Below are 15,180 nucleotides of genomic sequence, written 5' to 3'. Positions count from 1 at the left end.
AGACCTGTGAAGCGTGAAGTGAGAACTACAGAATAGGCAGCATGGCTACAGGCAGTATTTGTAAGCATGTCTTAGCATCATTAGAAATACTGATGAAAATGCAATAATAGCAAAGGAATATTCACAATTGAGGGAAAAATGCAATTTGAGTACCATGTTCCTCGGGCAAAAAAGCTGACTAATAAATCATATACTTTGTCAGCCATCATATTTTGACAAAATGTGATAAATAGAAAAATGGATGAGAACTCCTCCCAGTTTTTTCGTATTTCATGTCTGCATTTACAATGAAGGTAAAATTTCCAGGCAGCCTAAAACCAGTCAAGACTTCTTCTACCAGCAACAAGACACAAGTGTTTGCAAAGACACACAGAAATCTGATAACTGAGTACTTGAGTTAGCTCTCTTTCACAGGTACAAATGGGAAGATAAAAAACAGTGTTTCTTGCAAAAATTCAATTGCACTAATTGAAGATGGTAGCTGGAGTATTGTTATATAGATGTTGTTCACAAGAATTGAACAGTGTTATTTAATCATTTCCACAACCTCCAATCCAATGGACGCTAAAACAGGATGCAAACAAGTGCCAGTCCCTCGTATTTTCATCTAACCTAGTAGAGTATTAAACTGATTTTTAAGCAGGTGACTATTTTCTAATTTGGAAGACTGATTATATGATCCCACAGGTCTTTTCATTCTTTAATTTCCATGGCTGCCCCAGGGGCAGATTTACCAGGTAGACAGCTCCTGGAAACTGGTCCCAACAACAGATCCTCCCAATACAGGATGCTCTGGGCAGCAGAATCAGGGAGAGACCTTGCAGCTCATACCACCTCTATGCACAAATGCTCCCGACTTCCCAGGAATACTCTTATTTATTCAAACTACTAGAAAAGTCTCTTCCATCTGCCATGACATGAACGCAGGGCACACGAAGAGATTGAGTTGGACAGATACAATCGGAACCCAGTCTCCTGCTGCTGCTGCTGCAGGAGGGGGATCCCGCAGCTCTAGCAACGAAGCAGAAGCCAGCGCAAACATGACCACACAGTAAGAAACACAGTAAGACCACACACAGCAAGAAAACAGATTTCTGCAACACAGGTTTTCTCTTTCTCTCCTTTGTGCATGCACTCTGCCTCATGAACTGCACTACGGAGGCACTGACCGGTGTTTGAGCTAGAGGAATATTATGTCATCTACATTGTCTTAAAGTGACAGCATTTGCCTTCAGTTGAGACAACCTGTCTGATTCAAATCCGCTCAAATTTAAAGACCATTTGATTTAAAAAGACAGGGGGGAAAAAGCACTGTGGCTATGTCTAAATGTTGAGACAAGTAGTAAGCTCAAAAGAAAGCAGCAGTGATGGATGAAGGTAAAAAAAGAGTCATTATAAAATGGATTTAATATAAAGAATCACTTATTACTACCTGGGGTGTACTTAAAAAATGATATAGTCCATTTCTAGTCTCTGAACTTGGCACACAAGAAAACGTTTTCCCCTATCAGCTTCTAATCATTTGTTTGCCAACACAAAAGATTTAAGGTCTTTAGTTTTCAGACTTCTGACTTTGCATAAGAAGTTGTGGAAGACTAGGGAGAGGAAGAGAGTTGTGTTTCTTTTTAAAAAGTAGAATGGCATAAACCGCAATTCTGTGTTTCAAGTTCATACACACACATTCATAAAAATGCACTCTGTGCATTAGAAGCTGAACAGAATATTATGAAAGACGTTCTGAAAGGCAGAGAGGAAAACTGCACAGTGGATTCCCACCTGCCTTGATTATACTGAAATGGACTTTCAGTGAGCACATGCTTCCCCCCCCCCAAAAAAAAACAAACAAAAAAAAACAAAAAAACCACCACTGTGTAAGGCAGGAAGAGTTTAAAAGGAAAAATACCAAATCTGTTTTTCCTCAGAAGAGGGCTGGTGATTTGCTGTCAACATCAGAGGCCTACTCTGCTTAAATTATTGTAGAGCAAGACCACAACCACATTTTTGTTTGTTTTTCTCGTTTGTTTGGTTTTTTGAGTTAATGACAGGAGCTCTTCAGACAGACAGACCTTTGGAACAGAGGATGCCTCCAAAATATTAAGGCTGGGAAAGTAAAATACCAATTAGATGAATTCAGACTGAAAATGGACCAAGATAAAATATTCAATTAGCCTGCAGCCTGACCCTGCAGACTCCCAGTGGTGATTCAAAGAGACGAGCTGTCTTCATCATTCTCACCATACAGAAAGACTTCAGGGAAACGTCTCATCACAAGAAAGCAGAAGCTAAAAACAAATCTTGGCAACAACACAGGTTACCAAGCTGTCTTAAGCAAGGAAGCATTCAATAGCATCAACATACACTTAAAGACATGGGAGAAAGAAAAACACAATAATGAATTATTAGAACACAATAGATTATAAAGCCAAATACATAGGCACATCGCTGCTGTTTAAATAAATCACAGCTTTTGGTTTGCGGATCATTCTGGAGTCAGAACAAGAGGGCTCTAATGGTGCCTGAGAAACTATTAAGGATCATCTTCAAGGAACACTCCTTGGGAAAAGAATTCAGCAGTAGCGTTCCCATTTCTTCTTAGGTCCAAAGGTGAGCGAGCAACACTTGCACTAACAGATCAACCTCTCCAAGATGGGCAGTACATGGATCTGTGCCCAATATCAAGTCCTCTGATGACCTGAGATATCTGGGCAGTAGGGGCTGGTCAGCTAGACTGCCAGCTTCAAGTCATGAATTGTAGGACTAAGGCCACACAGTGGCTTAGTTAAAAAGAATTTCATTACCTTTCTTTTCTGATGAATGTCTTGATCATTTCCACCACAGACTCAATTTGGCTTTCATCAACCAAGATCTGCATGGTTCCAAAGGTATTTCCAATAAATCTAATACTTCATTAAAGACATTGTCCTAAACTTGCCCAGAGAAAATGAAGATAGCATTTTCTACCATTCTATACCTAGAAGAGAACAAGACTTGATCTGCAAATGAATCAGGAATTTTTTCACAATGAGCGCAGCTAATTTCAAAGTAGTTGTTGAGTGAAAGCACTTTCCTGTCACCAAATTGTCCATAATCCAATACAAAACACCTCATCAGATCTCATCATCTAAATTCTTTGTCAGAGAAAAATCTTCATGAGGTGGTCTGCTCAACCTGCTATTATCTCATTCCTTACCAATTCATTTTGTACTGGACGCCTGTAGATCAAGTTGATATCTTAGGGTGAAATCAGAGAAAAAGAGTAACTAGAAGTTACTCTATCACTGACCAAGTTAAAAAAAAAAAAAAAAAAAAAAAAAAAACACTTTACAAAAAGCCAGACATCCAATAAAACAGCCTTTTGTGAAGCTTTGCAGGTATTTAAAGCAGATGATAATTCCTGAGCCACTGCTCTAAAATTTTGAGGTATCTATGGAAAAAGAGATGCTATGCCAAAACCTTTGAAAAGAGTTGCTATAACATGGTTCAAACAACCATTCACATTAATCCATGCTCTTTGATGGTATAGATGCACTTAATCTTCGAAAAATGGGACACAATAGTTGCCTTTTCATACAGTCACAGATTAATTGAAAGACTAAAATCCCAAACGGCATAGAGAAAATGAATATGGATTTTCAAGGTGTCTCTTCCGGTACAACAACAGGCTTAAAATGAATCTAGCAAGTGGCACGTCCAAAAATGACAAGTAATATTACTTGATTCCAAAACTACTTAAGCTGAAGAACTGTATGTCCCAGAACATTGTGAAAGTTTATTTTTTTAAATATAAAAAAATTAAATTATGATCAAATTTATGGAAGAAAAAAAAATATACCAACATTGTTAATTACTACAACACAAACTCCTGTTTAAAATGTCCCTGGGCTGGCACAACAAACTGGAAAGACATTTCCCTGATCACATACACTTCTTTGCTGTCACCAACTAGCAGAAGCAAGACAGTGGTTAAACAGGCCTCGAGTCTGATTCTGCATGGCTGCTGTTTTCAGTAGTTGTTTCTGATAATTAAAGTTTCATTTCCATCCAAATGCTTCATCTATGATTGTGTTCATCTATATGAACTGAAAAGGATATATTTATTTAGTTACATATATTCTCCTCAATGCTTTTGAAGTTATTTTGGAACAGTTCATTAGAGTCGTGGAACATGTCAACCCACAAACTCCCCAATTTTATGGTTTACTGGATCTCTCCCTTCCCTCTCTGCTGTGGGCTGTAACAGCCACAGATGGATAAAATGAGACTTTTAGGTATCTATGGAAACAAGTAGAAGTCTACTTTAAGGTCTTTTCTTTAGAGCCTTCTCCCATGCTAGGAAGGGACAGGGAATTTCTCCCATCCTCCAATATGCAGTGGAGCAAAATAATGCAGCAGGGCTTGAAATGGAAATCAGCAGCTGAGACAAGCAAGGAGGCAGAAGGAGGAGGTAGGAGAAGGACAATGGAACTGATTCAGAAACAAAGCAAAAGAGAACAGGAAAAAAAACAAATAAAAGGGAAGAGCAAGATTGTGTCCTGCCTGCAGCTTGATTCCTAGGTAGACAATTTAGTAGGGTCCAATGGTATTCTACAGATTGACTAGTTTAATGCATTTTTAGACTAACTGGTCTCTACTGTCTTTTTATGCAAAGGTCTGTGAGGATGTACAGGGTGAGTGGTCAAATCAAAAACAACAAGCAAGCAACTTCCCCCAAAACAAAACAAAAATACAGAAGGGAAACCTGTTTTGACCAAAGAAAACCATCTGCTTCATTTTTCTAACCAAATCAAGTTGACCTTTGAATCAAATGTAACGCTGAACAGCAAACCCATGCTTTTTTATTTGAAAAGTTGAGGGGGTTTCCTATGTGTTTGTCTTAAAACTCACTGAATTTCATTGAATTTTTGACTCCAGTCAACATTTCAATGAATAAACCTGTTTCAATAAACATACCTATTCATCCAAGAAATTTCACCCACCTCTACTGACATGAATTTTAAGCAACTACGTGTTATCTTTGGGTGCTGCATTATTTATTTGCCATGCACTTACTTCAAATTAAAGAAAAAGTTGTGGGTTTGTTGTTTGTTTGTTTGTTTTTTTGGGGGGGGGGGGGAAGAGTCCAGCTGGCTGGACAAATACACAAGGTAGTAGACGCTATTTGCTGTTGCAGAAAGCTGCAAGAACACAGCTAGAGAAAACACTCTGCCACTCCCCACCTCCCCCCCCCTCATTATTTCCAAAAGTGGCTGCTCTTCTATTTTCCAAAGCTGCTCTTCTATTTTCATAGCTACAGACATCACTTACCCTCCGGCTACATCAGGTTATATCACACCTCCTGATCTCATGTAAATCTTGTATGACTGCACAGCCCAGCAACCTAGCAGACTTCCAAAGTAATAGGTGTATTTGCCATACACAGATAACCTGTAAATAGGGCCAAGATATTTTCTCAGGAATAATGAAACGACGAGAATTTCAGTGCTAGTGCATCTCGGCTTAAGGTTGCAGAGTTATACATAATACACATTTATTACACAAAAATATTTGCACTGCAGGTGGGTAAAATAATCAGAGGGGATGAATTTATCATCACATAACTTTGCCTGTTTCCACTACCCCATTTAGCCATCCACCATCCTGAAGCTTAGTCCAGTAATTAAACTCCTTGAACGTGATCAAATCAATATTGAAAAACAGCTAAGTGATTCTAATAAACAAAGAATTTTTAAAAATAAAACATCTACAGCCACTCTGCAGCTGTACCTGCCTAAAACTAAGGCCAAGAGAGCCAAAATTCAGTCCCAGATCAGCAAATTATCTTTTAGGACATAAGGTTAGCACAATCTGGAATTCTGCTATATCACACCCTGTCATCTCAGGCTAGAAATGCAAACTTCATTCAAGAGAAAGAGCAGGCTGCTGACTTTCCTGTGAGACACAATATATCATTTTAATTCTAGATTGGTTGAGATAGCACTTCTGAAACAGCATTAATATACATATCCCCCACACACATCTCTGTATGTGTACCTATACGTATGTGTGTTTAGGTAAACGCCTACTCAGACAGACAGGAAGAGAAAGACGGCAAGCACATCCATGCCAGAACTGGGGACAACACTGGGACCTTTTTGAGTACTTGTCCATGTCCTGCCTGTTTTCTTAACGGCTTCACAACTGCGGAGCAACACGGCCATCATCAAGACCATTCTTTTCAAAATAAGACAGAAACTAACATACACAATTTCCAATTTCTGGAAACTGCTTTTATGCTACCCTACAACAGCACAAATATTTTCATGCTATATTTATATATGCAGATAGCATAATTTACACAAAAACACATACACGCACACAGTTCTGCAGAACTGAAAAAAAATCCTCTTTATCCCCCAGAGACAGGATGCCATGTTTTAATCAAAATGTTTGCTGGCAGAAATATATGTAGATTCCCCATTTGGGGGGGATGGTCTACATCTGCACAGTAAATCCATCACTTGCTAGCGTCTCCAAATGCTTGCACATACAGTGCAATTCCATCGGCCTCAGCCCACCAGCCTCAGCTGCTTCTGGCATATTAGGGGCTGGGCAGCCGCTCGTCGGTACCACTCACACATTCCAACAGTGCCTATTTGCAGAGCTATATGGACCACAACCTGTACTCCAGGTAGCTTCAACCCAACTGCTCCCTGTTCAAAAATCATGGACACAACCACAACATGTAGTTAGTATGCATGTTTTAGTAACACTAGATATTTCTAGACTTGCTGCAATCTTTGTGGAGACATTCAACCCACAAGGGCTTTCAGGTATGTAGAAATTCAAGACAAACATATAGAGTCATTAAATCCATAGATGCAAAGCTCTGAAGAGGGGGGCCAGGGAAGGAGAGAAAAGCCTTATCTGGGAAAACTTGAGATGATGTTACACTACACTTCCATACCGAAAGAAAAAGTTCCATAATAAATCTTTATGATGCAAGTAGTGCTGCAGGACATGAGAATAACTGAAAGAAAAATCTGGAGTTCCACTCCTCTTTGTGTTATCAGTCAGTGACGTCTCTGTCAAATATACTCACTTCACCAATAGCTAGGTTTTTTGTTTTGTTTTGTTTAATTACTAGTCTGTCTGCAACCTCAGGTCTTGCTGGATCGATGACTGTCATCAGCAGAAGATTCTTTCAGCCAAATTATGTCTTCAGCTATACCTGAGTGACTCTGCTCAATTTAACTCAGCAATTGGAACTTAATTAAAAATTCTGTTGAGAATGTGTGGGCCAGAATAGGAAATGGCTCATCATGTCAAAGCTGTATTAGCTCTGCAGCACTGATAGGAACATGAACTAATAAAAACTTTTTGTTCATACTAAAATGAATACCCTGGACTTTCATTAGACACTGGAAGCAACTGACGTGAGATGAGAATCAGATCAGTGAGCCAAGCTGTTTTGCAAGATTATTCTATTCAGACAATCACTTTCCAAATTAAAAACCACATCAAATAAAGGGCATCTCAGTTACAACTTAAAAATATATAATTCAAATCTACTTACCCTGCCCATAACAGGTCACATAAAAAAACTGTGAAATGTTCAAATAATTCAAAGTTATTCAGAGAATTGAAATGGCTCAAAAGTTTTGGGTCTGTCCGTTACAAATGCAAAGACTTCTCTCATTTTGACCTTTAATCCACTGCTTGGTTAATTCCTACTATTTGAGTGATTTTACACAGAGCAAGAGTAGCTAAATGCTCCTTTCTACATGGCTAACTACAATTACCTTTTTTTGCTAACTAGTATACTATAAATTTCACTATGTGAAGACACTGATTTTGTAGCACTAGGACAATCATGAGAGATGTATTTGTATTTATAGAGTGGCTTTCTACCAGAGGCCCATCTAGTGGTTGCATGGCAGTTAACTAAGAAAGGCAAGGCTACTTCCAGAAAACTTGAATTTGATATGTTGGTGCTGATCCTCCACTGGAAAAAGTTTCAGAGGTCCCCAAGTCAAAACCATTCATTTGGAATAAAACCCCCAAAGCCTGACAGACTTGACTGAAAATGCTAAATTAAACGATGCATCAATTTACAATTTTGTTTTCTGCGTATGCTTACAGCTAGTTTCTTTGGTAACTAACATAATCTTATTTTGAATGCTGAAGCTGTTAAAGAGTGAGGGATGAATACTCAAATTAAGAGAAGATTTGGATTTGACATGTTCCTAATTTTTGCATGCTTACTTTTCACAAAAACCTCACAGATTTGAGCTTGATTAGCACAGACACTCAAGTACAACTTTTAGCTAAAATAATATAACTAATATTTTATTTATTTGATATATAATTAATATTTTATTTAAAATATAACATTCAGTTCTAACATTCCTCATTTACAGCTTGCATGTCTCTAGGACATCTTGTTTCCATTCCTCAATCAAATGATTTCTAAGATTAACTAAAATAATATGAGGTAGGATTATAATTAAACATACAATCCATGATTGGCAAACTGATTAGGTAAAGACATTAGTTTAAGTTACTAATGTCAACTGTGAATCCAACTGCAATATTCAAAATTTGCAAATCAAACTACCCTGTCACTGAATTCCTTACCAACTAATAATATTTTTTTCTTCCATAGCATTTTTCTCCTTTAGATTGGAAAGCATTTTATAATGGTCACTATCATTATCTCTGCTATTATATAGCTTTTATGAAACAAGAGTGCCTAAAGGGAAGAGCTTTATATCGCTTTATTCTCTTATCATCCTTATTTTTAATCTAGACCCAAAGAGGAGAAGTTCAAAATATCATTATGGGTCTGGTTCCAAGCGTGTTAAGAGTTAATGGAAAAACTCCCTTCAATCTTAAAGATCTCGCCACAGGCTTCAAATCACTTTTTCTCTTTATTGCACTTACTATTTGAACTTTACCTGAGCTTCACTATACAATCCCTGAAGAATCATTTTTACTTTATTAGACACTCACCTCAAACCACTGGCCATGGGACTGCATTTTAAGGATGACGCAAGGATCTGGCTTTGAGAGGGCATCCCTGTCTGATATGCCTTTGCATGCAACTCGCAGCTCCACTTTAGTCAGGCATGGGCTGTTAAAAATTCCCAGCGTATTGGCTGCTGATTCATAGATGTTGCTCATTTTCTTCATTCCTTTTTCTGTAAGGAGAGAAAGGGCCCATTAAGAACAACGTACACACAATACAATCCTTCCTTCCATGTGGAAGCCAATAGTGTTCTGCTAGCCAATGGGACCCGTAACTCTGAGCAAGATCCAGAGCAAAAGAAAAAAGAAAGAAAAAAAAAAATCAAAGTAATGTCTATGGAAGAAAGAAATACATTATCATCGTTCACATTTAGAAATAAGCCAACTTCCAGATGAAACTGTCCACCATGCCCCACAACTCTAGGGGTGAATTGTGACTTCAATTTACAGGTCTGTTCCTGTTTTTACAGCCACATTTCCCCCAGCCAAAGGGCAGACAGTAATTCTGAACTTCACCTGATAGTACCTTATTCCAGTAATGAAGTTTAATTAAATTGGTTCAGGAGTCCTACAATCTCCTTTTATTTCTCTATACTCCACCTAAAAAGTATATTTCATCTTACCCAAACTTTTTGCCTAAATCCAGGAGGAGAAGGCCCTTTTCATATCGAACTTAAATTCTAAAAGACATTTCACTATTTCCACACTTGCTACAGAACATTACCTCCCCCATCTCCAAGCAAATAGTTGAGATTGATGGTCCAGGCAGGAGGGCAGGAGAGTTATGTTGGCCAATCTTGTCGTTATGCATTATCTGCTCTTTTGGGTCAGGAATCACAGTTACTTACATGAACTCACACAGCTGGAGTAGTGCAAATCCCTGGCCCTTGCACTTCATTATAAACACCACCACCACAAATCTTGTAGCTCAAGCCTTTGCTCTCACCAGAAGAGCAACGAAGCACATTTTTAACGGTGCTTATCAAAATCACTACATGATCATATTTGAAACAATAAGGAATATTGGAACACTAATTTGCCCACTCATTCTGAGCTTCATAATCTGACCCCTAAAAATCCATACCTTAATATGAGGCATACTACCTTTATCCTTTCCTTCCCCCAAAAGGAAGAGCTGCAAAAAAGTAATCTGACACTTTTTAGAGGGCAGATTTATGTTAACAGATTATTAACTGTTTTTCTGTGGCTTGTTTAAATCCTCCTCATTGTCTCTTGTACAACACCCAGTTCTCAGAGGTTAATGGTTTTTAAAAACTGTTTTGATAAAAGTTAACTTGTAGCAACTTGGAAATGAAATTGAAACCGTCCTTCCCAGGCTCTGAAGTTAAAAAAAAAAAAAAAAAAAAAAAAAAATACACAGTGTCCCTTTTAATCATAAAGGCAAAACTAGAAAGATACTTCTAAATTCAAAGAAAGAAGTGGCAATACCATGTGGAACTCTCAGAAACACAGATTAGCTTTAGGAACTTAAGCTTGAATGATGAAGCAGATCTGCTTCCCCTCCAGAGGAGATCACATTACCCATTTAAAACAATTCTTCAAATCAGTACTTTCCATGCCTTTTTTTTTTCCCCTCTCTCCAATCTCTGCTGTGAGAGCCCTCAGACTGCTGGGTTCTATATGTTTCTAAAACAAATGGGTGTGGACAGACTCTAATCACTTCTCCTAGCTCAGGATCTACAGGCATGTAGCCTGTACAACGGGCTTCCTTAGAATATGAGATACCACCATAGTACCTCATGAGATACCACCATAGTACCTCACAGCCTAAAATCTTGACAGCCTCCTTCACCCCGTCCCATTACCTGTAAATTCTACTACCTAAATTATATTTCTTTGTATTTACCACTCAGAAAGAAACATGACCAGAAAGAAAGACAAAAAAACACACAGAAAATATGAAGCAAAATATGGAGAAGATATTGTAATTAGGTCATGTTATACAACCCAAAGAAAGCATTCAACTTCTACACAGGAATAAACCAGTTTAAGTTAGTTAAGACAGTTGACATTGCAATGTCTTTTACATGGTGGGGAACATCTTGTGCAGGGTCATTCATTTCAGTGCAGACAAGATCACAGTCTTTGGTTGAAACCAAGGGCAAGCAGAGAGGAATTGGTGTCCACCTGAATCTGAAGTGCTCTGACAAGATCGTAACTTGAGAAGCACTGCAATGCAGCCAAGAGGGGCCTGACATCTGATGCATCAAAGTACCACAATTAAATGTCCAGAAAAAGTGCTACCAAAAACTACAACTCAAAACAATGTTTAGGAGACTGGTATTCTTCTTTCTGTTGCCCTTCCCTCCCCCTCACCAACGGAAATCATTAAGATAGCAGTAGCTTCAACAGAGCTGCTGAAGGCTACTATTTAGCTAAAAATTGCTGAGAAAATATGTATTTTGCTAGCATTCATCACAAGTCTGTTCTTTTATCTATTTCTAATATATCCATGACACATGATGTTACCTAAGTTTCCATCTATTCAGATTACAAAAAGAGCATTAGAAGCCAGTGGGACAGGGGGAAGAGGAGGGATTGTTGCCTAATTATTCATCATCCTATAATCCCATTTCCTTCAAAAAGCTGCTCAACGACCTCATCTCACACATTTATAAGACATTTTTACACACTGCCCTTTCCAAATTGAAATTCATTTGAAAATTGGGTTAATTCTGTCTCATGCACATCTTATGCCATTAATGAAATGTCATCCTTTGTGCAGAAATGGGTTGGTGATTTAATTAAACCGGATGATTTCAACACTAAATAGAAGGGGGAAAAAGTAACAGAATGAGAGGGAGAGATGTATTTTTCTTCCTCCCACAATAATTATATACTAGGGTTTTTTTGGAATGGCGGGTAAGTATAAAATTATATTTCTTTTTATCACTACAGCACTTACTTTAGCTTTTACAAGTTCTAAATTTATCAACAGAAAAGATCAAGCCATTCTTTTGTCCCATTATATTCTTCTCTTAATATAATCACCAGTTTGGGCTGTTGTACTGATGTCATGTTACCAGGAAGCTAGGGATCTGAAAAATAGATTTTGAGCCTACCAAAAGTAGCTTAAAAAAAAAAAAAAAGTATTATTTTTACTTAAACTTAGGCAAAGATTGCCTAAGAAGCTTTTTGTCAATTATCTGGCTACACTACTGATGGAGGAATAAATTACAGTATTCATTTTTCCTTGATACAAACTCTTCCCTTTTCACTTCATTAGTGCCTCGTTATTCTTTCAATGTCCACACAGTTTTTCTGTTCACTAATTAAGAATTATATCTCTGAGGGAGAAGGGATGGAGTAGATATGAAAGTAAATGAACTAAATGATAGGTCACATACTACTGAACTTTCTAGTCCATTGCTGCATACATTCTTTCATTTCTTCTTGAAAACAGGAAAATAGTGTCTTTATCTGTATACGCTACCCACATTTCACTCCCACACAAACTCATTAGCCAGTGTTAGATTGCAGAAAACAAGAAGGCAAGAATGGGCCTCATGTTTTCACCTTTCAATGGTGAAACAACAAGGAAAAAGGCAGTATTACTTGTTAAAAACAAAAAAGTTTTTCTGTCTTAAAGTATACTGTGCTGAAATATTAAGCACATACTATGCTAACAAAAAAATGTGTGAAAGACCTTGATAGCACCATGTATCCTATGCAATATGAAGAAAAGGTGAGGATTTTGGAAGACAGCTCCAGTCTCAGAAATATTCCACATTTGGGAGATTCAGAGCTCATTTAGTAGAAACTGTGTTCTTTAGACATTTTTTAAGAGATTTGGGGAAAAGTTGTTGCAAGTGGGGATAAACCTGGGGATGAATATGTACCTAGGGAAGAACAACTACATGCACTAGTACAGGCTGGGGACCAACCAGCTGAGAAGCAGAAAAAGACCTGAGTGTCCTGGTGGACAACAAGTTGACCATGAGCCAACAAAATGCCCTTTGTGGCAAAGGCGACCAATGGTGTCCTGGGCTGCACTGGACAGAGTGCTGGCAGCAGGTCAAGGGAGGTGATCCTTCTCTCCTGCTCAGCACTGGTGAGGCCACATCTAGAGTGCTGGGTCTGGTGCTGGACTCTCCAGTACAAGAGAGACATGGAGCTACTGGAGCAAATCCAGTGAAGGGCCACTAAGATGATTAAGGGCTTGGAGCATCTCTGATATGAGGAGAGGCTGAGAGAGCTGGGACTGTCTATCCTGGAAAAGAGAAGGCTCAGGAGGATTTTTTTTTTCTTTCTTTCTTTCTTTAAATAATGGTAAGGGTGATCAAACACCAGATCAGTTTGCCCCGAAAGGGTGTGGAGTCTCCATCCTTGGAGATACTCAATACCCTACTAGACACAGCCTTAAGCAACCTGCTCTATTTGATCCTACTTTCAGCAGGAGAGTTCGACTGGACAATCTCCAGAGGTCCCTTCCAATCTCAAGTAACCTGTGATTCTATAAATAAGCAGGAGAATCAAAGTGTTAACCTTTTAGGGCCTCTCTGATTTTTTTTTTTTCCCTCCTGTGCTTACCACAGGTGGGTACTAATCTGTGACTTCAGCCCCTTGACTCTGAAACCATACAGAAAATCAAAAGAAAGCCATGGTGCCAAGTATTTATGGCAACTAATGGAGTTATAAGGGCTCTTATCCTTAGATATTTCATTATAAGCAGTAGCCTAAACTTCTGACCTGACTAAATAACTGGATTACACTGAAAACCAGTATGACACCTTGGCCAACTACCTCTTTCTCCTCTCACAGGGAGTGAATGGCTTAAGAAAACAGACTCTTGCAATGCCTATAAAGGTAAGGATCTCTGATCTGAAATACAAACAGTAGGTGCTTCTGCTCTGAGATCTAGGAGTCTTGAATTCAGGCCACACAAGTGATCCCATCCACCTTGTTACAAAACAGTAGCCCACATCAGTGTTTGTAGAACCTCACCACAGAATTCTAAGCAGGCTCCTTGGGCTCACCATGAAATAAATCTAAAATTATCTGAAGCTAGATTTCAAATTTGCCCCTGCCTGCTCTATCATTTTGCTCTCCTACACACACATACACATGACCTCAGAAAGTGTAGCTGCAAGCTTCACTATAGCCTCTTGTGAAGACTCAGGGAAGCATGCCCACTCAGCTTTGCCTTCAGTTCATACAACAAATAGGTAGGGAATGGGAAAGATGCTGCGATTAAAGACAATCACTAGTGCATCCTGCATTTGGAAACAGGGCTTGTTACTTACAAACCTGTACTCCAGATCAAAGTACAAGCAGATGGATTGTGAGGTTGGAGGTTTCCTGTCACCATATGTTGAGGGCTGTATCTGAATCATTTTTTTTACTGGCACCCTGGTAGGGAAATGAAGGAATTAAAAGGAGCCTACAGCATCTGTATGCTTCTGCACTAGTAAACACCAAAATTCCATTTCTGAATAGCTAAATGATATTCACAGTCTATTCAGCAGTGGGAAATACTAATGGTAGGGTTGTATGAGATAAGACCTGTGAATAAACCCCTCCAAATTAGGGCAACACCTAAAAGCATTGAAAGTTGTAGCACTAACTGCTCCCTACTTATAAATTATATGCAGGAGAGACATTCAGCCTTCAGAATACAGGAGCAGCTGAACTCTCTAAATAGAGGGCTTTGAACTTACAGTTGTGAATCTTCAAGGGTTTATGGTCTTGTAAAATTAAATATGATATATCTGTCAGCAGATTAAAATTCATAAACTAGGACTGCAAGCTTCTGCTGGAAAATACTTAGTGCTCCACAGATCAAAAGAGATTGAAAACCACTTTTCTACACTATTAAGAATTGCAATTCTTGTAGCACTAGAAATAGAATTTTCTCTAGCTTTCTTCTAGAGTCTCAATTTGTGTTAGAACTAGCAAAATCAAAAGTATAAGTAGTCACATTTGTTTTTTAGGTGTAATCAATAACTTTAATTGGTAAGGAGGATCTGTATAAATAAAATGCAATTTCTAAAAGCATATACTAAACTTTTCTGCAGGGTCTGATCTGAGATCCACAGAAGTCAGTGGGAAAGTAACCCACTGATTTCAATAAAGCGGTTTTGTTTGGTGGTTTCCAGCCCCAAAGGCACATCTTTTCCCTATGTGTTTTATCATTTAGCAACACAGTAATGAAAAATA

At 38.4% G+C, this 15,180-nt stretch overlaps 1 protein-coding gene across 4 annotated transcripts in view; it reads right to left on the bottom strand.

Moving 5' to 3' along the window:
* Positions 1-15,180, bottom strand: part of CPNE4 (copine 4) — a 233,255-nt gene that overhangs the window by 177,314 nt on the left and 40,761 nt on the right. For all 4 annotated transcript variants that reach the window (XM_067291402.1, XM_067291400.1, XM_067291399.1 and 1 more), the window contains one exon: positions 8,989-9,176. In XM_067291402.1, coding sequence (XP_067147503.1) covers positions 8,989-9,168 — 180 coding nt within the window. In that variant the 5' untranslated portion in view covers positions 9,169-9,176. The remainder of the gene's footprint in view (positions 1-8,988; positions 9,177-15,180) is intronic.

Source organism: Apteryx mantelli, chromosome 2 (assembly GCF_036417845.1).
Source record: "Apteryx mantelli isolate bAptMan1 chromosome 2, bAptMan1.hap1, whole genome shotgun sequence".
In the NCBI taxonomy this organism is placed as follows: domain Eukaryota; kingdom Metazoa; phylum Chordata; class Aves; order Apterygiformes; family Apterygidae; genus Apteryx; species Apteryx mantelli.
This window is presented reverse-complemented; position numbering and strand designations above follow the sequence as displayed.